Raw genomic sequence first — 25,950 nt, 5'->3', positions numbered from 1 at the left:
TTATCGAAAATAGTATTGTAATGAGCACTTGAATCCGCTAAGCGCAACCAACTTATACTTAAATATAGCGCTTATTTTTTTCGTAAATCTTATACAGCTAAATTTGTAGCCTGAGATGTGTCTATTTATGTTTTTTTTATATTTTGGGGGTTTTTGAGACTCTGTTATAACAATATTATGATGTGCCGTTACCGTACATTTGAACCCATGTGTATATCCGCGGGTTCAATCTATATGCGGGTGCTAAAATCCATGGGTTAGGGTTAGTATGGGTTCAAATATACGTAAATCGAAAAATTTCCATAGGTGCAATAGTATGCAGGTGCAATTGTCGTGGGTTCAAATGTAATGGAACCATGATGCGAATGGGATTTTATTGTCCAAATTTCTTTGCCCGGTAATACCAAGAACATAAACAAAAAATAGACAATGAATTAGAAAGTGTATTTAATTGAGTTGAAAGAAGCTTGTTTTCAGTCAAACCTTGGCCCGAAAAGGACCGATCTGAGAAGTTACAACGATTCAAATAATTCAATACCGTCAATTATACCATTGTCAATTTTTAACTATATAATAAATATAGGCATTGGAGTGAAAGCAATGTTGCGAGAATTTAAAATATCATATGAACTAACTTCTTCACATCGAATCATTTGATCAAAATAATTTATAGAACCATGTATGAACATAATCGGATAACTTAAAAAATGTTTATAATTTACTAAGTTGAATAAATATATATATTGAGAATTATTTTTATTATTCAGTTCCATAAATCAATTGCCTGTAGAGTAGTCGAATTTTTTTTTCTTATAAAAGTTCATAAATAATAAATAAAGTAAACACTGCCGAATAGTTCTTTATTTTCTTTACTTTCTTTGTGCTTTTTCATTTTGGAAAGTTGTTGAAAACTAAATCACAGTCTTCTGTTTGTTCTGTTAAAATGAGCAAAATGATCAACAAATTTTACTATTTTAATATAATAACATCATATAAATAAACGCAGTCGTATAGATTTGCACTTGTATAACTGTACAGCTGTAGCAACATTTTTCAAGGCGTATAGGGTGACTAAACGATGCAATAGCAAAGTTTCTTGTGTAAATTATGATGTACAATGTTCGTGAAACACCGCACTTGGTATCCATATGTCTGTTCAATACCATGCCCTACAGCAGTTTGTTTGACGACATTTGTAATTTTTTGATTGCATAAATTATTGTCCCTAAAACTAATTGATCGCTAATGACTAATCAAATAATTATGTCGTACGTATGTCGTGCTATAACTGTTAATCCGCACTCAATATGAACAATTCTTTCATAAAGGATCCGATGATTAAGTATATGTGCTATGTGACCTATTCTGTCATTATTAAGCTTCATATAAACAACGTGATTGTTCAATGACCTATGCACATTACCTTTTGAAGAGTAATTCTTTTATCTCTCTTCTCCCGTCGTAGATGATATATCGTCGGACAAAATACAAGTATCTATTTCGGATAATTCCCTCCAAGAATAAACGTAATAATCAGGGTCGTCTACGCAACCTTGTTTTATAGAAACTGATTTATCCTTTTTTATATGGTTTGGTAAGCACATGTATAAAATATAAAAACTCCACGATGATGTTGTGTGAGTTTCAAAAAAGAATCCTTTTCTTTCAGCAAAAATGTCTTCTTCGCCTCTTTTTGGAGGATCTTTACAATCAAAATCTAAAAATTTGACATAATATAAGAACCGATGTACTTTGAATCACCGTATTTTATAATGCCCAGGACTATTATACAGCTGAAGAGTCATTAATTAAAGATTAATGAAAATAAATAAAATTGTGGATCTTAGACCCAACGTGCAGAATTCACACGAAACCGGTTTCCCAACTCATACAGAAGTGATATACCTGAACAAAATTTGATTTTGAAGTTTTTAATTTTGCAGTTGGTATTACACGAACATTATGTTTCATACTAAATCAATTGTTTTATAATACAATGTCGTCATATCATGTTTTTACGGTCTGAAAAAGCAGGTTTACTTCAATAATATATATTATGGTATTTTGGTGTTCCATTTAAGTTTCATTCTATATTTAAGTTTTTAAATTGGATAAATTCTGTTTCTAATTTTACTTTTTCGTACAATATCGTTCAATTGACATGAAACGTTACCGACCAATAATATTAATATAACACGCAATAACACCAAATTTTGAATACAACGTAATAATTTGACATCCCACGTAATAATTGTCACTTTAACTTTCATTAAAACATTTTTCTTGATTTTTCGCACAAGCCACGCATGGATAATTTACAAATTTGAGTGGATGACATTTGTATAATTATATAAACTCTGGCTTACTTCCGAATATCGAGAAACCACTTTAGCCGCACAAAAAGACCGGTTTAAAACTATCAACCACAATAAAGCGAGTAAATTGATCGTGTGTAAATCCCAAAATTTAATTTTTCAATTTAGAAAAATTTTAAGCACAAATGATTATTGATATGATATGAAATTCTGAAGCATATTGGAGAGATCCAGCTAAATATAATAGAATTCGTTCAAATTTGTACTTATTAAGCAACGTACTTGTCTAATACCCTAACTACAACAATAACGAAAGTATAATGGGTGAAAAATGGTTACCACGAACCATAGTGATGGGAATGACGTATCAATTGCTCCATAATTTTTTTATTAGAAGTTACACGATTGAATAATCCGGAAAAGGACCAATCCCCATATATACTGGCACCATGTTCCACATATCACACATTTTAATATGTGTTACGCTGTAACAGCTACGATCAATTTCAATGAAATTACCCAGTCTGTCACATTCCAAAGGAAGATCAACACGTTCAGTGAAATCTTCAACATTTAGTAGTTTGTCACTTTGTGATTCTGGCAGTTCTGTTGCACACATAACTGAGCCGTCTTCAATAGCAAATATACCAGCCTGTATAGAAGGATTAGATTGGATTTTTTATTATTCACTCATAATTAAATGCGAATCAAATGCCGAGAAATATGAACTTTCGCTATTTGAAAAGTAGCACGATTGTTGTTGTTTTTTTCTTTTCTGATAGTAAAAAGTTAATGTAAGAAATTCCAAGAAATACACAATATCGAAACAAATTTTTTTTTATAACCAAGCATACCATCGGTATATCGCAATTTAACGAGGGTAGAAATGTCATTTTCACGGCTTTGCCAAAAGTTGATAACAGTTAAATTTCTTTGATGTGTCTTACCTTTGCGTATCCATATTTATCTTGTATATGCGTCACTGTGACGTAGTCGTAATGTACGTATGTTTTATCGTCATTAATTAGAAAATGAATGCGATACATATTTCCCTGAAAATAGATTGCTTTTTATTGTTGTGAACTAGTTGCCCAGTCTTGCAATAAAAGCTAAGGGATTAAATTGTTGTAAGTACACACTAACTACACGTGAATATCGCCTTCGGATATTGCTGCATTCTGGGTGCATACTTGATTGTGCATGTCTTATTATTCATGTGTATTCATGAATTTCATTATTTTGAACAACAACTCAAAGACAATCAGCGAATTAGGCATTATACATACAGAAGTCAACAAAATAAGGCCACGAAAATATAACAACGACAAAACTATAGTGTATTCATTGTTTCGCTTCTAACAAAAAATAAAAATAAATAAGAAGTAACATCAGTTCTCTGCATTTGCTTCGAAAAGTGTATGTTAAGCCAGTCTTTCGTTTTCAAATACGATACAAGTATTAATGGCTTATTTTGCAATTTCTTTTATAAGAGAATCACTACTCACAGTATCTTGTTGATATAATGTTTCATGCCAGGTTATTGACAGTACATGCTTGATCACGAATGCATCGTCTTCAACGATATTTTTAAATATGGCAAAATCTGTAGTGCCATCTCCTTCAGATCCATAATTGACGGTGATATCGACTAAATAGACGAGTCATATTACGATGAGTTGGTAGAATATGTAGTTTGACTGCACTTTAAACATTTGAAATTATATTTTGTATAATTGTGAAACGATGTGCGATAAGGCGAAGATTTAAATTGTGTAACATGAAGTTTTCATGTTTTTTTGCCAACCAGTCATGCCTTTACCTCGTGATAAGATCAATTTACGCTCAAAATACACTAATTTTATATTGCATTAGACGCCGGCTTTTGTTTCTTGTCAGATATCTAGTTAGCACCTAACCATTAATATAAATCGAGTTTTTAGAACATGTAATTTTGTTGTCTTAAACGTTACTTACCATCTGTGTCGGCTGTGTTGTGTAATAATAATAGAGGAGCAAAAATAATCGCTTTGTTTTTTGTCTGATCCAACCGGCTTGTAGGAATTGAATTTTCGAAGCTAACTGATCCGACAGGATTTATCTAAAAAGGCCAAAAGGTTTAGTGTTTACTCGAATGCTATGTCGCTGAAAAATTGTCACTGAAGAAAGTTTTTTATTTTTTAAAATTTACACTTTAAAAAATAGATCATTAAATTTTCATTTAGTTAATAGATAATTTTTAATCAAATCCTGAAATTACTTACGTAAAACGAAGTGAATTTTGCATTTCCAAATATTCTTATTTCGAAAGGCAGTTGTACAAGATATTCCTTCGATGTCAACTGATGTAAAGTGGTATGAATGTTTCCTGTATCTACTGGAGCTCCGGATAATGATCTTATTGTCGTTAATAACATAAATATACAGAATTGAGTTGAAGTTGAATGTTGTTTTACCAAGAAATTCTTTATTTCGTTAAAACTATTCATTTTCAATTCCATGTCGTTTCAGTAGTTTCAAATTATATCATCCGCGAAAATGGTGGCGGAGGCTTTATATATTATTTAAAATTCTGTGAATAAAAATAGTACGATAACATGTTTAACAAGAATTACTGATGTATATTTCGTCCTACATATAATCGGAACTATTTGTGCTACGAGATTGACGGAATTCATATCCTGTAAAGGATTGGTTTTCAATCTGTGTCGTTCTCCTGACAACACCCTAACGCTAAGAACCGTAATTTATTTTTTATTTGTCAATTTTTATCAATCTCATACCGCTCCAATGTTATTTATTGAAGCCCTCGCGTAGTCCGCTCTACAGATTTGGGCATCAATATGCCGCAAATGATACTAAACCTATTTATTACTAATCTTTTTGAATAAAACATGAAGCACCAGTTCAAATTCGACAATTGATTTATATGAAATTTTACTCACTTGATAATAAAAATACTGACGTCGATGACTTTTTATAACCACGCAAAAATTTGTGTGCGTGCGTAAAAGGAGAATGGCTTGTATTTTAGTTCCGGAGAAAAGAATTTGGTACTTTTGTTGATGACGAATTCACTGTTAAAAGTTGCGATTTTATTGTATTCCATTAGACAAAAAATATAAACGTATTACATCTGAGCGGTCTGGAATATTTATATATTCAGCCTACTTGCGATCGCTGCTATTATTATTTTAAGTGATAAATATTGAATAAACCTATTCGAGTTTCAATAACTCTCAAATTCGAAACCTCGCTTCCTTTCACAGATAAAATGATCGGTGATAATAATCTGACATACGCTAAACACTTGTTTGGCGTCACTTTCAATATCCAGGTATTATATTACATCTTATATATACTGCAATATTTCATATGTGACGAATATATTCCGGATTGCATTAGATAAATAACCCGTTCATACAGATAAAATGCGAAAAGATAGTTTATAGATAATTCGCCCAACTAACACAACTAAATAATATTCCATAATAAATATTAGATTTAACAATCTTCCAGAAATTGGGTGATTTTTTTTCGTATTCGACGTAAGACATAATTGTGCTAATTTTCTGAATCCAAATTCGAATTAACTATGATTTCGATAACTAATCATTTTAACATTTCCCATATTTCAAATATTATTCATTTCGTTAAATTTAATGACTAATTTTTCTAATTATACTTTTTTTCTTTTTACGACATTTGCGTAGATTTTCGACACATGACGCACATAGCGCGTAAATTTCCTAACAAAGTACTTAATATACTGCTAGATAATCCCAACCTATTAATCACCTTATGAAGTTATTGAATTCACACCTTAAAAGAATTCTCTCGATTGAGAGATTCCACACCGTGCCAGACAGAATGATATGACTAAGGTACCGTATGACGCTCATGTGAAATCGCGTTAAAATTACGAGAAAAATATAAAACGAATCTGAAAATGAGCACAAATACGAAACATCATGAAATTTTCAATATTGTTACATTAAAATATTACTTATAATCGATCATACCAGCTGATAGAATGAAATATTTAGGTGGGGCTTGGAGTCCTGTCTAGGTTCTACCCGGTCACGTCACAATTTTGTGTCTTATTGCTTCAGGGCATATGTCTGTCTATCAAATGATTGTCTCCGGTCAAACGAGTTCAAGTTCAAAGTTGTTGCCGAATTTGTGGAATAAATGCAAATAAAACTAAGTAATCTATCTATAATTCAAATACTTTAATTTTTTTACTGTCTCCAGAAAACCTTTTATTTCTCATCTATATTCAACTAGTCATATAGCATCAGTAGTTCTCATTTCGTATCAAACTTTCAAAAGTATGATTGTTGGTATCTATTTGTGTTACCTGTTTAGAAAATCTACAAAAATATTAAAAATTTGAAATAGGACACTAATGAAATTTTCTACTTCATCAGAAAAATAATTCGATCAATAACTAATTTTTGGAAGAGCAGAGAAAACACTATTTAAGCTTATTTTCCAAAGTATATCGACGTTGGATTTTATTAAAAACTGCGCTTATGGCGCAAGTTTTACAATATAAGTTTATTAATTCGCGATGACAATGGTAATTGAATCAAATCTTGAATAAGCATTCATTTTTATATTTGATTCTAAATATCAATATCTGTTCCTTGACTGCATCATTACTGATTTAACCTAGTCTCATATTATGCAGCTGTTCTGGATTTGCAATTGCTGTTAAATTTGCTAGTATTCTCAACAAGTGACGTGACTGAATCAGGATGTCTTAAATGAGTCGAAACGATTTTAATTGTCGGCATAATTATAATTATGGAATATTATGCGCCTTATTATAACCACAAATTAGGAAAACCAGTTTATAAATGAGCCCAATATTGAATACGAGAAAGGGTACAATGAACTTGAGTGATAAGAATTGAACAGCTTGTCCTATAACCGAAGAAGTATAAAACTATACAAAACTTCGAAGTATTAACTAATTCCATATTCTGTCCAAGACGTCTCATTGATGTTAATGTAACAATCCTGAAACGGTCGTTTAAAGGAATAAAATTTAAAAAATCTGACAAATCTTGAAAACCATTATAAAGCATACTCAAATTAAATATATGGGATTATTATTTATTGCCTTCGTGTGACGATATTTTCTACCAAATTGATGATTATAGATCATGAACTTAAATTGCTTATTATACACACAAGCGCATTCATCAGATTGCATGAATATTTTCATTCTAGTGTAATATTTTTTGGACCTCCTGAAGTACGCGCACCGAGATGGCGCACAACCTGAACCCAGATTGTGTACCAGGTTAGGGTTCAGGCTATGCGACATCTTGGTGCGCATACTTCAGGAGTACCTATTTTTTTTCCATTTTAACAGCCTGTTCATTTTCAATAGGCTTCTGTTTCGTTACATCGCGCAAAATAAGGGTTAAAATCTTCTAAATGAAATTATCGCTCTTTTTCGTGATATTAAAACTTATAATGAAAATAAATAGTTTCATAGTTAAGTCTGTCTTGTTTGATTTTGAGAAGGTCATTTAATATGAAACGTCGAAATCGAATGTAGTGTGCGGAAATATAGATTGCACACTATTATATTTTAAAATTAACAAAAACTACGAATTTCCCCTAAATTGCAGACGCATCGAAATTTCGACATCATTTTAGATTAATCAATGTGGCTCTATCTGTTTATTGTCCAATCGGGGAATTAGTTTTCGGATTATAATCTATCTCACTTTAATGTATCATCGTCAACTATTTTTGAGCAGCAGCAAAGCGCTTCCCACTGTCGTCGCGTCGCTATTTCTACTGCTATTGCTGAGCTTTTTTACTGAATATATCTAAAATATTGATAAAAACATATTATATAACTTGAAAATCTCAATTTTATTATATTTTTCTCATTTAACAGTAATATATTTATTGGTTGGAATCATCGTGCACTTGCAATCTGTCTAAACTCTATAGTCAACCTGAAATACAAACTAATTATTATTCCGGAGCGCGTGTCGTTTTCCGCCGTAGCCACGTTCAACAGTAATTATATATTTTTGTTCGTTATTATCGCGCGAAACAATGGATGTAATTCTATTTTGGTAGAATCATATTATCGTACTCGTTAAGCCACTCAATGCTGATTTGAAGTCGACAATTTAATTCGAAATATTTATCTAATATTTAAATGATTGCGTACTTGTATAATTATGTTACTTCACCTCAAGATTCAGATTGATTCAGAATTGATATATGATAACAACATGAAAAAATATGTGGTTTACAGTCACAGCAAGACATCCCACTCCGTTCTTCTGAGTGTGGTGAAAACTGATTGTATCTTCGTTAAATTACATTTTATCTGCAGTTGGGTTCTTTAAGAGAGTAAGAGAGTGAGCCCTCTTCATTCGGACATGGTCGTTGTACAGTTTTTATCAATTCAATCATTCATAGTTTTGCAATGCGTATAACTATTCTCAGGATATTTCAAACAATCATATAACAAAAATGTAATCTAAATTATTGCCTTAGTCAATATGGTATTACTAAATTAGAGATATAGAACAAACGACCCTGTAATAGCGAATTTCATATTATCAACTCTTGAAATGCCAATTTCAACCGTAATTTAATGAGCACAAAAAGTTTGCTTGTGTAACCGAATCTCATCCTCACAGACGATAAAACACAAATATAAAAAACTTTTTCGATCAAAAATTGAAAAACCTAAATGTAGTAGATGCAGGCTAATTTGTGATATCGGCGACACAAACTGAAAAATGGCATAATAACTCGATTTTAACCTAATCTGGTACAGTTGGAGAGCAACTCCAACTCTTTCAAATATGCTTTCCTGGAAGGTAGGCCTACAGCCCTACACCATGAAGTTAGAATCATTAAGCACAATGGCACCAATTTTTAGAATACTGTGACGATTCTCTTTTATTGTTTGTATTGCATTGTTAACCAGTAGAAGCCAATACAAGATTTGCATATACGACTTATGCTTTGAAACAATTAATAAAATAATGTTAGGTTGTCAGATGAGGTTAGAATTATGTAGATATGAATGTAGGCTAAAGTAGTGGAAATGTATGCAAATGGGGAATAAAAAGAATACCACTCTTTACAAGTTTTTAAAAATAGGAATTTCATGAATGTCTAAAATATCGAGACATCACTTCAAATTAAAGTTTTTTGAAATTTGGTATCAATACATTACAAATGGTGTGACTGCGTGTACAGAAATAAATCACTTGTTTGATAAATTGCTACAATTTACTTTCTACTTTCTTGTCAGCGTTTTCGGTAGAAAAGTTCTTTTCTTGTATTGCGTCGAATGCAATATTCGTATGATCTGGCCTAGTAGAAAGAGTGTGTTTCGATGATGTACTGCTAGTCAATGTCTTCTGCCTGTGTAATTTTAAACGATTCTTAAACTTGTTATACAATACGTCGGGTAGGTCTGAGTATAGAAGTGGATTGACAGCACTGTTGATTGGTAGAAGAACAATGGCGGCAAATACGTAGGCTGTGTTTGGAAGATCTGCTCCTCCCAATTTACTGAACGCCATCAAGCAAATTGGAATCCAACAACAAAAGTCCGTGACAATGAGACGTAAAATTTTTCTCTGCATTGCTGTCAAATAGAATATACATTAAAATATGCAATGGTCTTTTTTGTCTCCTATTTTTTCGATAAAATGGTACATATAAAATATATGAAGTATGAAATAATAAAATTCCAACGACAAAATACGTTATAAGTGCTTGATATTCAAAAAATAAAAAAACGTGTTTAGGGGAAAATTATCAGTTAACCTTGGGGTCGATATACGAGATCGAGTCGGACAAGAACTCAAATAATTGTTCATTCGATCCCCAAAACGATCTACAAATGAACTGAAGCTGAAATGAACAATTAAATATCCGTTATAATCATTAGAAGGGTATGTAATTTGTTCACAAAATCTGGTCTGTCTATTGCATCGATCAGTTTAGCGTTCAAACTGAACGAATTGCAAAAAATATACATTGTTTTACTTCTCATTCCCTTGGCATCCGCATTTTGTGCTGACGATCTCATATGAGCTTTTTTTCGTGACTTGACATAAATAGCTGCGTATGCTGAAGCAACGAACATGAATGCACAAAAGTTGAAAAGATTCACAAAAAATGAAAATCCCCAAGCTCTATCTGATCTAGAAACGAAGAACTTCGGAATACAAACACTTTCGATACTATAATACCTGAAAAGTAATAAAAATGATACTAAGATTTTGATGAGGCCAGTATCGCCTAATACGATAAAAATTATAATCAATTTTATTTTTATAAATCTCTAGTTTATGAGTAATTAGACTGTGCTTACACACATAATATCATACTATAATTCCTACCCGAATTCGTTAACAATTTTGAAATGCTCGTGAACGAAGAAAACTCTCGCAAACGATTCTATATCATTCCATGACATTTCTTCAACGTTGAAATTTTCTGTATCAAAATAGGAATTTTTTAAAATACTTAGAGCATAAATTTTATTATATACGTCAATATGAAGATAACTTTTCCACAAAGGAAATACACTCTCGAAATCCATTATGTTTTAAGCCTTTTAAAGATATTTGAATGGAAGCAAACGTTGTTTTCTCTATGCTTCAAGTATGTCCATGCTTTTACCTGGTAAAGTCATATTCCATCTTCGGTCATACGTCAACAAGTCCTGAAACAACTCTCTGGCTTTATCTAGTGACATAGCTGCATTTCTTGAGTATGGAGTGTATTCAAATTCAGCATGAGTCACAAATATTCCAGACATACTCGGAGTAAAGGGAAAAAGAGCAACAAAAAGTGACATCATCCATGCCGCCAATATCATACAAAATACCACTCGTTTTCTGGGTTGATTAGCCGACTTGAATGGCTGAAAAAATGGAAAATGATGTGTGGTCACAAATGCGGTGCTGTGTGATTTAGGTCGATAAATTGTCTTTCCTAATTATATAGTATACTAAGCCATAACTATATACTTTGTTATTTGTAAAATTTTGCAAACTTACATTTGCCACTGCATACAGACGACATGCTGTAAGTAAAACCATAGTTATTACCGAGGTCTCACTTGATAAAACTGCCAAAACACCCAACGTGTTGCAGGATGTACTTGATCGCCATATCAAGTCTCTCGAACAATAAATACCCTGAGAAATAATCAACATGGTATTGAAAATATTTTTAATCTACATGTAATATGATTTAATATAGTTTATCTCAATGGTTCCAACCTGAAATATTGTTTAGTTCAACATAATTTTCCCCTGAAGATAAATGATAAAAAGGAATTGGTATCCATATTTAGGTAGGAGGAAACACTTAACGACAAGTATTTCAGAACAAAACTGCGGTGATTCCTTAATTACAATGTTGTGTGTAATTATTCCTCCTAAACATAGATATCAAATACACATTATTGTTGTGCATCAAGCAAATTCTAAAATAATTGAGTTAAACAAAGTTTGAATTTGATTAACCCAATTGCAGTCCATTATAGCAGTAACCCATCGAACCCAATCTTCTGAATATGAACTCTGATAATTGACTGAACACTCGTAAAACTAGTTCAAATTAACTTAAAGATTTAAAAACTCATGGATACCTGCATAGATAGACCTGCAATGCCAAGAGCTATGAGATAAATACCCATCAGAACATCAGAAGCGGCTAAATTTAATACAAGAAGTCTATTTGCCACTGCAATTGAAGACAAATTTTTAATATTTCTCATTTTCTTTCCTTCTCGATATAATACTGTCTAGAAAAATAAAGAAAAATGAATACTAAAATTAATACTACTATATGCAAAATATAACATCAAAAAATCTAAATATTCACGTTAAAAAAGGTTTTGCTATAAAGATATTTTATAATTTCATGATATTAAATCCTATTTAATGGAAAAAAAATTCGATAAGTTAAATATTTGTCTTTATTACGGTATCTCCAAATGGTAGCCTCATAATGCGTATATTACTAGTACTTAGTAGTTATGCCATTCCATTACTTCAACTCAAATGCCATCCCATTGTTCCATTTGTAGTCATTATAATCCGAGTTGTTTATGTGACTCCATGATACAAATGCTGCAAACAACTATCAGCTGTTCGCTTCATGCAACGTCAAAGCTATAATTGCCAGCAAATATAAAAAAAAAGTCTCATACCGCATTCCCACCAACTGACAAAATTCCCATTATCCATACAAGCGCACGAAGTATAGGATTTGCAATAAGCTCATATCTTGAAGAAAATCCGTTGTCAGCCGATTGATCCGTCATAGGACATTCATCACTCCAATCAGAACAATCTCCTCGTCCATCGAATTTCTGAGAATAACAAGTCTTATTACTACTTCAATGACAAAAGCTCAATAATACGCATGAACAAAACATGAATATTTATCGCTGATTTTGTATGCATTTAACCTTGATAGCGATACAATTAAGAGTTTGTTTTTACTATCGTAATCTAAAACAGGGTTCAGAAATATCTCCGCCTGAGATCGTTAAGTTTCAAAATAATTCTAAAACCGATGAAATATCATAAATAAGAATATTCAATAACATTGTATCTCTTGCTGTAAAATCGGTATCAACAATATTTGTAGATAACCGCAAAAGTTAAAAATTAAATAGAATGTAAAATGGTTTACCTTTCGTCCTTTCACGAACAATGGGTCGCCATTTTCACAATAAAATCTATCATCAGTGCAGTTTGATTCATCCGATCCATCATCGCAAGTTATTCGATAATCACAGTAGAATTTTCTATCAATACTGACCTAATAAATAAATCAAAAAGAATTTCTAATCCATATGACCAAAAACCATTAACAACGCCAACAAAAAAAACTGTTGCTTCATGTACAACGAACAAAGTCAACAGAAACAATCCTACAAATCCAAAATAAAATTAGTAAATTAGAAGTAAACGTTAAACAACAGTTTAAAGCAGCTGTATGTATGTATGTATCTTTATTACGTTCAAAGAGAACAATAAGTTTAAGTTAAGCCTCAGTTATATAATCAGAATAGAATACCAGATATGAATGATGAGATCACATTAAAGCAGACTAATTTACTGACTTTTCTTCCGCCCAAAGCTGGGCAGTGAAACCTTGTATTTCCACAGCGTTCTTCCGTTTCATCTACTCCATCTTTACAATCTTCCACGCCGTCACAAAGCTGAAACAATAATGTAGAATTCGAGATTGAGTAGAGTTTTTGTATCTCTCTGTATTAAATCATTTTCGTCTGTTCGTTCAGTGTCAATATATCCAGATTACTACGACCTATTTAAAAAGTCATCTTCTCTATAGTTCTGTTTACCTGCTCTCGTTTTATACTGATCAACCCTTTTCTTTTTGCATTACATCTAAAACGAGTTTTTCCACAATAAAATTCATCGTCTCCCATGGCACAATCCTCTCGACCGTCACATAATTTTGTACCTTCTACTTCATCTGGTCCTGGCGGTGCCATAGTCTGTGGTTCCTGAAATGAATTGAATCATTTTAAAACTCTTTTACTTTGAACAATCATTTTAGGCTCAAAAATTACTTCCGCACCAACGTGAAATTTTTAGCCAACTTTCTTCGAGTCGTGGTTTCGAGTTTCGCTTGTTGTTTATGGTAGAGTAATTGGTTGTCTCAGCATTACATTAGAAACGTGAATTTTTATTGTATTGAGTCATGATGAGAGTTCATTGTCATTTATCAATCTTTTTTTGTGGTGAAAATTTATTAACCTGTCAAACAGTTAAAGATAACCTGGTATAAGAGGAATCTGAAGACCTTCAATTGTGTGAATTTTATCTCTCCGAAAAATACTAGTATAGCAATACATAATCTGCAAAACTTTAACGTGGGAATAACATTATGACTCTTGGCGGCGTCATTGATGCTCAAGAAAATCAGACATACCGATCCATTTTCCGAAAAGAAAGGCACCGGCTCACAAGGGTGGATGGTGACTGCTGGTCCTATCATCGACACAAAGTTCTCTTTGCAAGTAAAATTAGTTTCAAGATTGTAGCAAAAAGCTTTACACTCGTCATCTGGAAAAGTATTTTCTTCTTCAAAATGACGGAAGATATGTGGAGGTATTGGACAATCTGCAATTCCATCACACGCGAGACCGTAAAAATTGACACACGACGTTGAAGGTCGGTAACATCTTAAAATGAATCCTTAGGCAAAAATCGGCATAAAAGATCAGAAGAGTATACCAATATACGGACAGAACTTATAGTCGAGTACCGTATGTTTGAAGTCGATTCGTGATTTGACCTGGGGCCAGGGGGTAAACATTTACATGAATATCAACATGCTTGTGGTCGCTCATTTCACATAAACGCAAATTGATTTTATGTAATTAACATTGCTTTAGTGCAGTGTTTCCCAACCTTTTTTGGTCGCGGACTATTTTCTCACCGGCGAAAACCTTTGCGGACTCAACGTGCGTTTATTGCAACCGCATTCTGTGTGACGGAGTAATATAACCAAACACAACAGAATTCTAACGAATTTCAAAATCGGAAATTCGCCGCAATTACGCATTTGCTAAAAGAGCCGACTTTTTTAGTATATAAATGGTCTTTTCTGTCGCACAATATTCAATCCATGACAACGGCGAGAATTTAAAAAGTCTTTCCATTTTAATTTAATTGTGTTCATGGTCACTCGCGGTTACGTCGACTTATGACAAGATGAAAGCATTACTTCCAGGCTTGTCCGAGGGAAACGTCCCATGGGATGGAATAGCACACATTTGTATTTTCCATGGGACACATGAGCACGAAAACCGTATGATTTTCAGGGAAATGATGGTAAAACATTTCGTTATGGATTTCGTGTCCATATATTTGAGCTCTCTTGTTAGTTATGAAGATCAAAAATATATTCAGCATTAACAATATACTTCGTGAAGGGGCTGATGACCACATGTATAATAGTTATGAATATGAAGTTAACAAAGACCGTAAATTTTGTTGTTTTGCATGTCTCTTCGTACATGTTGTCCTATTTAGTGGATGCTAAATCTATATTTAAATTTTTTTTATTGAATTGTGTTCCAATGGGAATCCCATGGGATGGGATGAGACAGGCATAATTGCTATGAGATGAGAATGGGACAGAAAAACATGTCCCATGGACAAGCCTGATTACTTTTTTAAAATGCCATGGCAATCTGCGAACATGATAATGTGAGAATATATTGTCCGATTATATTTAGTTTTGATACATATTTTTTGCGATCTTGCGAACTTGTTATCGCCGTTAGGAAAATCCTACTTTCTGCTATAAATTTCCAGAAAGTACAACTCGATTTAGTACTTATTAAAAATATAATTAAAGTATATGAGTAAATAAAAAAAAATATTCATCGCCATGCTTTAATATTAATTTAATTGTGATCATTTTAATCTGCGGTTGTGTTGACGAAATAAAAGCAATACTACTCAGAAATTATCATGACAATCCGTGGACACAAATATTCCTGGTAAAGCGTCCGATTATATTTTGTTTTGATTCGTATTTTTGGGAAATTGGACAAATCTGAGCTGTTTGTACAACACTTACGGCGCTCGTACTGTACGCACCAATGTGGAGGCAGTAAAGCAAAAAATTCTATAGGGAAAATGCCTTGGTACGAGTACGTATACTACGGTAGCACCCGAAATTGTGCAATTTGCAATGTCTAAAAAAGCGTTTTTAATCGGTCGCGGACCATCATAAAACAAAACTCATGGCGTTCTCCGTTTTATTTTTTATTATTTTGTATTGCCGCTTTTCAATTTAGAAAATTTAGGTTGCCACCGTTGACACCTACCAGAAAAAAAATTATTTCGAGCTCGCAAGAAACACCACTTAAGTAACTATCTATCCACGCGTTTGCCGACTCATATTTTTGTCGGAAATCCGCAAGTGAGTTGTAAAATCCAATCGTTTGATTAGGCGACGCGCAAGTGACCTGTCGCGTCACCTGTTACCAAATTTTTGAATAGTAAATTGCTATACTAATAGTTGAATATTCGAATATATGCCCAGCCCTACCCAGTATCCAGTAATTGATTATTGCCTCGATTAATGTTATGTGAAAAAACTTGCTTTTCATGTTTTATGTAAATTCTAACGTAAAACGTAACTTGGCTGATGGTTAAGTTTCGCAAAAACGTTTGCGGCCCGCAGTGAATTTCTGGCTCGTTGCGGACTCATTCAAACGCTCCGCAGACTCGGGTTGGGAAACACTGCTTTTGTGTCTGGGTTCATCTGCTACCAATGTTTTAAAATTAATATCAAATTTTTCAACAATCTAACTGATTGAATTAACTAAAAATTTACATTTAAAGTATTACCTGCAAGATTTTTCATATTTTGTAGCATTTCCGCATAATATTGTCCCACGACAATATTCAAATCTGTAAAAATACGAAGACATAATAGATAAAAAAATTAGCCATGGTATTTATACCTACATGTATGGGAAATGCCGAATTCTTTTACAAGTAATCATCAACAATGGCTAAAAATCGGTCTTTTGTCGGTGCATATGAAATAACGACCATGATGTACACAAGCAAATATTCAAAATAAATGTGATTCGAGAAAACAAAAATTTATCACCTTTCGTCTTCTTGGCAATCTTTTATCCCATCACAAATGGATTCTCGCCTAATACATTTTCCATTTTTGCATTTCACATCACCCACATTGCAATAGTCTTCCGAATTTTTTTTTCTAAATATACAATAAGAATAATGTCATGTCTCGAATAGCAAGAACAGTAACACAATAAAAGTAAATACTTACTTCCAAGGTCGAGTCACAACAAAACCAGATCCTTCGATCGATCCAGATCGTGTAGGATGATTACCTTTATCAATCTGTGTTAAAATTGAGTTAACATTGTGATGAAGGATGCAGAATATTTGAGACGAATAAGGTATGATATTAGAAAGAATAACGGAAAATTTGAACTCTATGAGAGAGTGAAAAATAGCAAACCTTAGATTGCGATTCTTGATATGAAATGACATTTTGACAAATACTTGGTTTTTGATCCTCACACAAGCATTCATCGGATAAATCAGGACAATCTATTATTTTGTCGCATACACGTGCCAGTGGGATTATAGTGGTGTCGTCCAAACACATGAAGCATTTATCGCGGTAAAGATTTTTCCGATGCTGTATTTCGTTTCTTCAAAATATGAATAGAAAATGGTTAACTAGTTTTAGTAGCATTTACTATTTGTTATAGATCATTTACTTTACTCAACTTTCGTTATTGGATACGAAGTGAACTCATGGATTGTTTGGATAAATTATTATTTGTTGTTATTATTGTTGTTGTCAGATGGTTATCTTGTTGTTGGGATGAAATCACTTTTCTGTGCAACTTAAATTTCCATTGATTTCAAATTTTTAGTACCTGAACAAGCCACAAGAAGGCTTTTCATTTTTAGTTTCTTCAAGTTTTCCCTGAATCTTATGTAACCCGATATTTTTTCGGCAATTATGCTGTTTTATTTTAATTAATTGGGAAACTCTTTATTCCACCATTCTTGACCACGCCATTACGCCAAACCTAATAGAATTGCAAGCGTGCTGCCCTAATACCTCACTGCAACATTACCAATACGCGACCTTCGCGGTCTAAATCTATAAAAGATACCGACGAGAATTGCTGCGATGGTGGGACTTGATTTGCTATTTGTATTTGAAGCTTTTGAATATTCAGATAACGAACTTTAGTGTTAGTCACATATAGGCAAGCTGTATTGCGGTTAATCATTGGACTTTCGTGTCCGTATATTTGAGCGTTTTTTATTTTGTTTTTAATATACAATGTTACATCGAGAATCGCATTCACTTGATTTTTGTATTGACTTAAACATTGCGTCCGTTTAACTTGTGTAGTAATTTATTTGTTATTGTTAACGCCGTAATTTCCCTTGATTGACAGTGTGCTTCCACACACTTTGTTACGAAACAATTGAGAGAGTCTTCGTGGCAATTGCTTGCCCAGACATGTCTCGCTTAGACAGGGATAGTTTCGGTAATTTGCTTTAGATAGCGCTTTACTTTTGCAGAGAATGGCGCTCGTTTCGTTGTAATTTGTAAATAAGTTAAAATTGTTTAGCGACCTTGACTTTCTGTCTTGACAGCAGGACGATTAAATAATGTAGATTATGACTGCCTAGTTTAAGGATATTTTATCAGCATTAGATTGCCTTTGTGATTGTTTTTACAGTTATAGTTTATTTAATTGATTTGTTCGGATTTCATTGACGAATGATTTCATGTTCAACTTATGATATTCCAAGCCTGGAATAGCAGACAAATTCGGTATGTTATAATTTGTAACTCTTTCTGATTTGAAGACTGCAAGTTATTTAATAGTAATTTTGTTAGACTTGTTAATTAACTATGTTTGATAAATGTGTTCATAAATTTGAGTAGGCTTTTTAAAGGCCGAATTGTGTACGATTATTTATTTATTGCAAGTATTTTGTATTGACTTGTTTTTACGTTTGTATTAAGATAACCGTGTCAACTGTATACTTCGAGTTGTGTGATTTTCTGGATTGAGGATACAAACTTGGGGCTTGAAAGACCGCGTTATTGAACTGTTAATAAATATCTAGTGTGCAGTCGGTGTCGTCCAGGTCACAAAGAACGGCTGTTACAACAGTCATGTGTTTTTTCATCTTTAAGCCGTTTATAGTAATACATATTAATAATTAAACGCATAAAGTCATTTAATTTCGTGACTACTTTGGACCCGGTCTTACTACTTACTGAATACAGCGCGAAACACCGCAAAGAGCGCAAAACAGCGCGAAACACCGCAAATCAGAGGGAAACAGCGCAAAACAGTGGGGAAACAGCGCGAAAGAGCGCAAAACAGAGGGAAACAGTGTGAAGCAGAAAAAAATTTCGCAATGAGTTCGGGGCACCTTGTTTTGAGTTGGAGTACCACGGCAGCAAATTAAAAACACAAACCAACGTATGTAGCCAGTAATGCTGTAATGGCAGGTCTGCCCCTGCTGGTGACACATTTTGGGTACCATAATTTAGAACATTTTCCATATGGATATGGTTGGCTTTAGGGTTAGGGTTAGGTAAAAAGGGATCTCCAGAAGTATGTGCACCAAGATGGCGCACAACCTGAAAATAGTATGTGTGTAGCGGATTCAGGTTGTGCGACATATTGCTGCACATACTTCTGGAGCACCAAAACGGTAGATAAAATTTCGCATGATGACCTATAATCTGGTACATAATCTTGTAAATATACCGGAAATAGCGCCATAAAACCATGGCGAGAGGCGCCGTGGTTCTTTCGTGGCAGGAGGTGGTATTGACTGCGTCTCCTGTTTTCCGCGGTTTCCCTCTGTTTTGCGCTGGTTTCCTTCTGTTTCGCGCTGTTTTCCTCTGTTTTGCGCTGTTTTCCTCTGTTTTGCGCTGTTTCGCGCTCTTTTGCGCTGTTTTGCGCTCTTTGCGGTGTTTCGCGCTGTATTCAGTAAGTAGTAAGACCCCTTTGGACCAAATCAACTTATATCGTCTGCAATGTTTAAGAACGTTTTATTATGAAAAAGGTCCCAGCTCAAACATAGCAATCCATATTTTAATCCATTTGCCCTTATTCCCTAGTATAGTATACATCGTAGTATATCGCCAGGATTTCAAAATAATTGTCGAGATTGTGACAAATTATTGGTTGATATACAGTGTACACTACTGATTTAAAAAATAAAGATATTATCAATAGATTCAAACTACTATCTAATTTGAAAAATATAAGAGTAAGTTTAAGAATTTTACGTGACTACTATACCTTGAAGAAGCATTCAGAGGATGTCTTGCGCCAAAACACATGTCTATTCCTCCATCACAATCTGATATATCATCATGAACTAATTGCTGAGGTAGAACACATTCTTCGCCATTTCTAAAGCATTTAAATCCAATCCCATTTTTCCATCCGTGATCTTCTTTGCATCCATCACATGGATTGGAATTACACACAGATTTACGTTTGACGCACTTGGAATTCTATAAAGGATACCAGTTCAAAACTTGGAATTCAACTTGGACACACTCCGATGAGATGATAATAAAACCGCGTTAATTTTTTTTAAATGAAAAAGGAATTCTACCTGGTTAAACGAACCGAGTACGTACAAATGAATGTATTAAGAATAATGGATAAAATATCTCTATTTGTTCTTCGGGTTTGCCACACCAGCTAAGCTGTGTAACAAATTAGTTACATATCTCGATCGGGGAAAATTTTCTTCATGCACATTATCGGCAGCAAGAATAAACCATTGAGAGCCGTTTCTAATTCCCTGTACAGATGAAAAAAATATATAAAGATCTCACTTGACATTTATAATGAGAATCACATTTCAAATCACATGGAGTTAGATTGGAACAAACAATGTCTTCTCTGCATATTAAATTTCTTTCTACCAGGCAAGACCCACGATACCAGTTCGTAGGGTTAATGCAGCTGAAAATAATATATATACTGGTTATTACAATACTCTATCCTGTATAATATTAGTATCTTATAACTCTGATGTTTTGAACACAAAATTTCGTCAATATTTTATCTTGTCATGATAATTTATCGTATTAATCGAAAAAAAAATCAACGAATTTAAATGAACGTAGAAGTTGAAACATGTTATTACTTGTTCTAGGGGAAAGAAACAATCACACAATCAAACTACCGGCCTATATATATGTCTGGTTATACCATCATATGAAAGACGTACCTCTGCCAGGTTGCAAGTGGATCATTTATTAGAACATGCCTTTTTTCATCGCTTTTGTCTAAACAATCATCTATTCCGTCACAGAAGTGATCGTAGTTGATAGTTTCATTATTACTACGACAATTGAACGTCTTGAAATCTAATTGAAATAAAAAGTAGGCGCAAAGTCGTAAAAAACATTACAAATTCCACCTGTTGTTTGATCGATTTTAACATATGACAAACCCACATTTTGAACGCTATTTTTGATCGCTTTCCCAATTTTTTAGGATGGGGAGAAATATTTTCCGATGAATAATTAATGCCAATAGATTATTAAGACATAAACTACTTTAATATTCAGTTTTTGGTTGAGCTGTTCCAACATAAAGTAATGAAGACAACAGTGAAAACGTTCAAAGCAGTCTCGTCGTCTACCACTCTGTTGTATCATGGACCATCATCTTCAAAAACAGTATTTTCGAACGATCCTCTCCAATGCATGATAGAAAGTAAGGTAATTTAGATCGTTTACTTATAAGTAATATTAAGGTAACTTACTCAAATCTGATGCTTGTCCATCTGATTTTCCCAACATGATCAATCCCAAAATTATCCAAACTTCCCACAACATAATATATGAAAACATTATATTTCTTCCTATATAAACCTGCGTTAAAACATACAGAAGCCGATTTACATACATGTGACACAGTGTTTAACAATGGTTTTGTGTTTCTCTTTAGAGAGATAAAAAAAAAACTCAAAAAGAATTAATACCTAATCAAATGAATTCAATGAATATTAATCACCTGTTTAAAACTGACGTTATAACTGACTAAGTTCACAAGCAAGATTATGGGATTCAAGAGAAAACTAAACAAAAAATGTATCAAGGTGGCCCACCTTAACAAGTCTTATTATAATATTCACAACTCTTGTCTTTATGAGTGATTAAATATATATATATATATATATATATATTCATTGAATAGTGTGAAGTGTTTTTTTTTTTTCACAACATTTTAGTGACAGATTTTCCATTGTTCAGCACGAAATGCTATTTTGCGAAGTGCTTTTTATTTCACTTTTTAAATAAAAAAAAAAAAAAAAAAAATATATTAGAAATATATATAAATAGTTAGAGGGTTGAAAATTGAAGGAAATAAAAGTAATAAAAGCGATTAGACTATATTAAGTGGGACACTTCAACCAGAAGGCGTTATTTTACAGATATTCAAACGGCAGATAACGATAAGAAGACCTGATTTTTTGCTTTTGGTCAAATTGCGAATCAATTTTCTGCAGGAAGAAACTCACTCTTATTCAGTTCACTCGACCATAAAGATTGATGCTAATGATAGTCCTATTATATCAAATATCAAACCCTTATATCAAGCGATGATAATCACTCAGATTAAACGCGTTTATCGGGCGCGGTACATTGAAAAACGTCCTTGAGCAAGAATTCCACATGACCTATTCGCGGTTCTTCAGTCCAATAAATGACTGATGTCCTGTCTGACTCCGGTCACGAACGGACGCAACGCAAGTTAAAAAGCATCCGAGTTGAAGTTTTAATGTGATCAGCTCTAACTCAAAACATGGTGCTTGAACGTAAAAGACATTTTCGATTGAAATAGGACCTTCAAATAATTACATATTGGATGTATTCTTGCTTGTTGCATGATGGGGTAATCAGTAATTGAATAAACAAAAGTGTGTGGCAATAGAATCAATGCTAGTGCTAACATGCAGCTTGTAAGAGCTTGTGTGATGGAGGAAACAAGACAGAATTTTACGAGGCTAACAACTCAAAATAACCTGATTAAAATATTCTGTAATGTTTTTGACAACATTGGCGGATAGAATAATCCGACGATACTGATCTGGTTCAATGTCTGTCTTTTGGTCATCTGTTCTTCCATGGTATGAATGGTCAAGCTTGATAATAACTTGTCGCAAGCATCAACGAAATGTTCTGCTTATTTTTCTGACGTCTCGGGGATTGGAATAAAAAATAGACTAAGCACTTGAGTAATGATTCTAAACTAAATATCAAATAAATATCGCAGAATAACTATATGTTCACAGAACATATCAACAAATTTGAATCCATCTTCTAACTCCTTTTGATGAAAGTTCTACCGAATCCAGCAATAAAATAACCTACGTATCACTCTCCTTGCCGCGATATCAGTAACTACAACGTGAGTGTGGTATTTGTGGAAAAAATAAAAAAATGTTTTCTTCTTTCGAATATCATATTTACACACTTTTCAAGAGTCCTCCAAAGAGGTAAATTGCTTTCGAGAGCACAATTACAAGGGGTTGTCGTAGCAGCTTTCTTTACTGGCGGTGAGTGAACAACAAAATTTCAATAAAGCGACCCTTATGTACAATAGAAGAATTCATTTGAAATAAAGGGCCCGCTGACCACTACTATGAAGTAATGACGACAGCCTGCTAACCTTCTAAAAAAGTTCCAATGTTTACTTTTTGATAGCCTTGAAATGTATGTCTCAACCAATCGAATGTTAATTTAAAAATAAGAAAAGGTCAAGGTGTTCTGCTGTCTTTTCAAAGCATTGGTGAACTTTATGCATATCGCCTTTAATGATGAAGTCCCGACCATGGATTGATATAACATAATTACATGAGATGCAATAAATAAAATGTCAAATTTAATGCAGTTTGTAGTTATATTCGAGTTGGCCATGCTTTTAATCACGTTTCTCTATGCCCAGCAGTTTCTCTAATAATTTCAACCTGGAGAGTTCCACCAACCGATAATATGCATTTTACGAGACCGGATAGTGAGAAATGTATTGTACAGACACCGCATAAACGTTGTTACCACGTCCGAGGTAAAATTTAAAACTGTAACAAGCATCAGAAGGAACTACCTTGGTTTCACGAGTAAAATCTGATATTATTCTCAGAAATGTTTTCTGAGGCACTATATGACTGAATTGCAGTTATTAATATTTATTTATAACATATGATATATATTATCTAGTTCAAGAGAAATAAATCAAAACTCGGCATGATTGGTATAGTTATGTTGCATATAAATACAAATATTATTCAATACGAATGTGAAAATTCCATTCATGCGCTCATTTTTTTATGATCATATTTAAATTTGTTTTTATCTTTGTTGTGCCGAGTTAAAGACTTGAATCTGAAATCACTGGACAATTTACTATTCATTGCTTTTTAAAGAAAAAAACATTGGACTGTTTTCATAATACAACTATGGTGGCCCATCGTTGTCACGCGTAAAATTGAAAATAAAAATAAAATAAAAAACCGAAAATAAAAAAAATTGTTGTAAAAAAACATAAAAATAATTAAAAAAAAAATGAAAAAAAAAATTTAAATTAAAAAAAAATAAATAAATAAAAACGAAAAAAAAAACAAAAAAAAAAAATTAAAAAAAAAAAAAATTAAAAAAAAAAACTTGAATAAAAAGAAAATAAAAAGGTTGACAACAATGGTCCGCTTCGTGGCCCATCGTTGTCACGCGTTTTTATTTTTAGAAAATTTGCTTCTGCTTGGGACCAACGTTGTCAGGCATAATCCTACGCGCACAAATGTGTTCTCTGGGTTTCAAACTCACTACTGATTTTCTTGAGCAATATTCAATATGAAAATGTTCTATAAATTCTCCATGCTACAAGTTCAACAAGAAGTAATATATTTATAATAATGATAAGAGAATATAGAATTGAATACGAAAATTCGGAAAATTTGTTTTTACGTGTATAAGGTAATTTAATTGGAGAATGCTGCTTAACTACTCAGTTGTCTGAACACTCGCGATGCCGGTACCGTACCATCTTACCAAATACCCCTAGTCGGTTATAGTCGCTTTGCGTCTGACCGTACCGGTAGCCATACAATCACTCATGAAAGAATGGGAGATACGGATAGTCTCGTAGAATATAGACTACTGAAACACTCTCTGAGCCTGCCCCATACCGTACAGCCGTAACGTACCGATCCAGACAAAAGATAAATCGCCAGTGCTCAACCATTTATTTCAATCCATACCATGATTCTAGTAGAATATAGTGAGTCGAGGTATGGATTGAAATAAATGGTGGAACACGGGCGATTTATCATTTGTCTGGATCGGTACGTTACGGCTGTACGGTATGGGGCAGGCGCAGAGAGTGTTTCAGTAGACTATATTCTACGAGACTATCCGTATCTCCCATTCTTTCACGAGTGATTGCATGGGTACCGGTACGGTCAGACGGTACCGTACCGGCATCGCACGAGTGTCTGAGCAGTTAAGCAGCATTTTCCAATTAAATTACCTTCTACACGTAAAAACAAATTTTCGTATCCAATTCTATATTCTCTTATCATTATTATAAATATATTGCTTGTGGTTGAACTTGTAGCATGGAGAATTTATAGAACATTTTCATGTTGAATTTATTGGATATTGCTCATGAAAATCAGTAGTGAGTTAGAAACCCAGGAAACACATTTGTGCGTGTAGGATTAAGTCTGACAACGTTGGTCCCAAGCAGCATCAAATTTTCCAAAAATAAAAACGCGTGACAACGATGGGCCACGAGGCGGACCAACGTTGTCAACTTTTTTATTTCCTTTTTATCCAATTTTTTTTTTCAATTTTTTTTTTTTTTTTCAATTTTTTTTTTTAATTTTAATTTTTTTTTTTTGTTTTATTTTTCAATTTTTTTTTTAATTTCAATTTTTTTTTTAATTTTTTTTTTCAATTATTTTTATGTTTTTTTACAACTATTTTTTTATTTTCGCTTTTTCATTTTATTTTT

At 33.2% G+C, this 25,950-nt stretch overlaps 2 protein-coding genes across 2 annotated transcripts; both read right to left on the bottom strand.

Moving 5' to 3' along the window:
- Positions 1-430: 430 nt before the first annotated feature.
- LOC144428159 (uncharacterized) lies at positions 431-5,274 on the bottom strand. The gene is made up of 8 exons (XM_078116992.1): positions 5,258-5,274; positions 4,577-4,884; positions 4,290-4,413; positions 3,821-3,963; positions 3,263-3,367; positions 2,835-2,967; positions 1,424-1,717; positions 431-935 (listed from the first exon to the last, which is right to left on the bottom strand). The coding sequence occupies exons 2-7, from the start codon at positions 4,811-4,813 to the stop codon at positions 1,443-1,445; spliced, it is 1,017 nt and encodes a 338-aa protein (XP_077973118.1). The 5' UTR covers positions 4,814-4,884; positions 5,258-5,274; the 3' UTR covers positions 431-935; positions 1,424-1,442.
- A 3,909-nt stretch (positions 5,275-9,183) lies between these two features.
- On the bottom strand, positions 9,184-21,804 carry LOC144428152 (uncharacterized). Its single transcript, XM_078116948.1, has 19 exons — positions 21,701-21,804; positions 21,161-21,299; positions 20,763-20,892; positions 20,215-20,432; positions 17,379-17,574; positions 17,184-17,257; positions 16,998-17,111; positions 16,730-16,792; positions 14,295-14,547; positions 13,702-13,866; positions 13,459-13,557; positions 13,026-13,154; positions 12,538-12,699; positions 11,974-12,129; positions 11,378-11,518; positions 10,998-11,241; positions 10,715-10,811; positions 10,359-10,564; positions 9,184-9,954 (listed from the first exon to the last, which is right to left on the bottom strand). Exons 1-19 carry the CDS (start codon positions 21,786-21,788, stop codon positions 9,587-9,589), a joined length of 3,042 nt encoding a protein of 1,013 aa, XP_077973074.1. The 5' UTR covers positions 21,789-21,804; the 3' UTR covers positions 9,184-9,586.
- Positions 21,805-25,950: the final 4,146 nt, after the last annotated feature.

This window comes from Styela clava, chromosome 10 (genome assembly GCF_964204865.1).
Source record: "Styela clava chromosome 10, kaStyClav1.hap1.2, whole genome shotgun sequence".
Classification (NCBI taxonomy): domain Eukaryota; kingdom Metazoa; phylum Chordata; class Ascidiacea; order Stolidobranchia; family Styelidae; genus Styela; species Styela clava.
Note: the sequence above shows the minus strand (reverse complement) of the source record. Positions and strands in the feature narration are given on the sequence as shown.

Excerpts from the sequence above, each read along its gene's own strand:
- LOC144428152 (XM_078116948.1), bottom strand. The coding sequence starts at position 21,788 with ATGTTTTCATATATTATGTTGTGGGAAGTTTGGATAATTTTGGGATTG. Across the intron at positions 20,433-20,762 it reads ATTCTCATTATAAATGTCAA|AATTCCAAGTGCGTCAAACG; the intron begins GTGAGATCTTTA and ends TATCCTTTATAG. Across the intron at positions 13,155-13,458 it reads CAGCTTTGGGCGGAAGAAAA|GTCAGTATTGATAGAAAATT; the intron begins GTCAGTAAATTA and ends TTTATTTATTAG.
- LOC144428159 (XM_078116992.1), bottom strand. The coding sequence starts at position 4,813 with ATGGAATTGAAAATGAATAGTTTTAACGAAATAAAGAATTTCTTGGTA. Across the intron at positions 3,964-4,289 it reads CAACACAGCCGACACAGATG|TCGATATCACCGTCAATTAT; the intron begins GTAAGTAACGTT and ends TCGTCTATTTAG. Across the intron at positions 3,368-3,820 it reads CATTATATCAACAAGATACT|GGAAATATGTATCGCATTCA; the intron begins GTGAGTAGTGAT and ends ATCTATTTTCAG.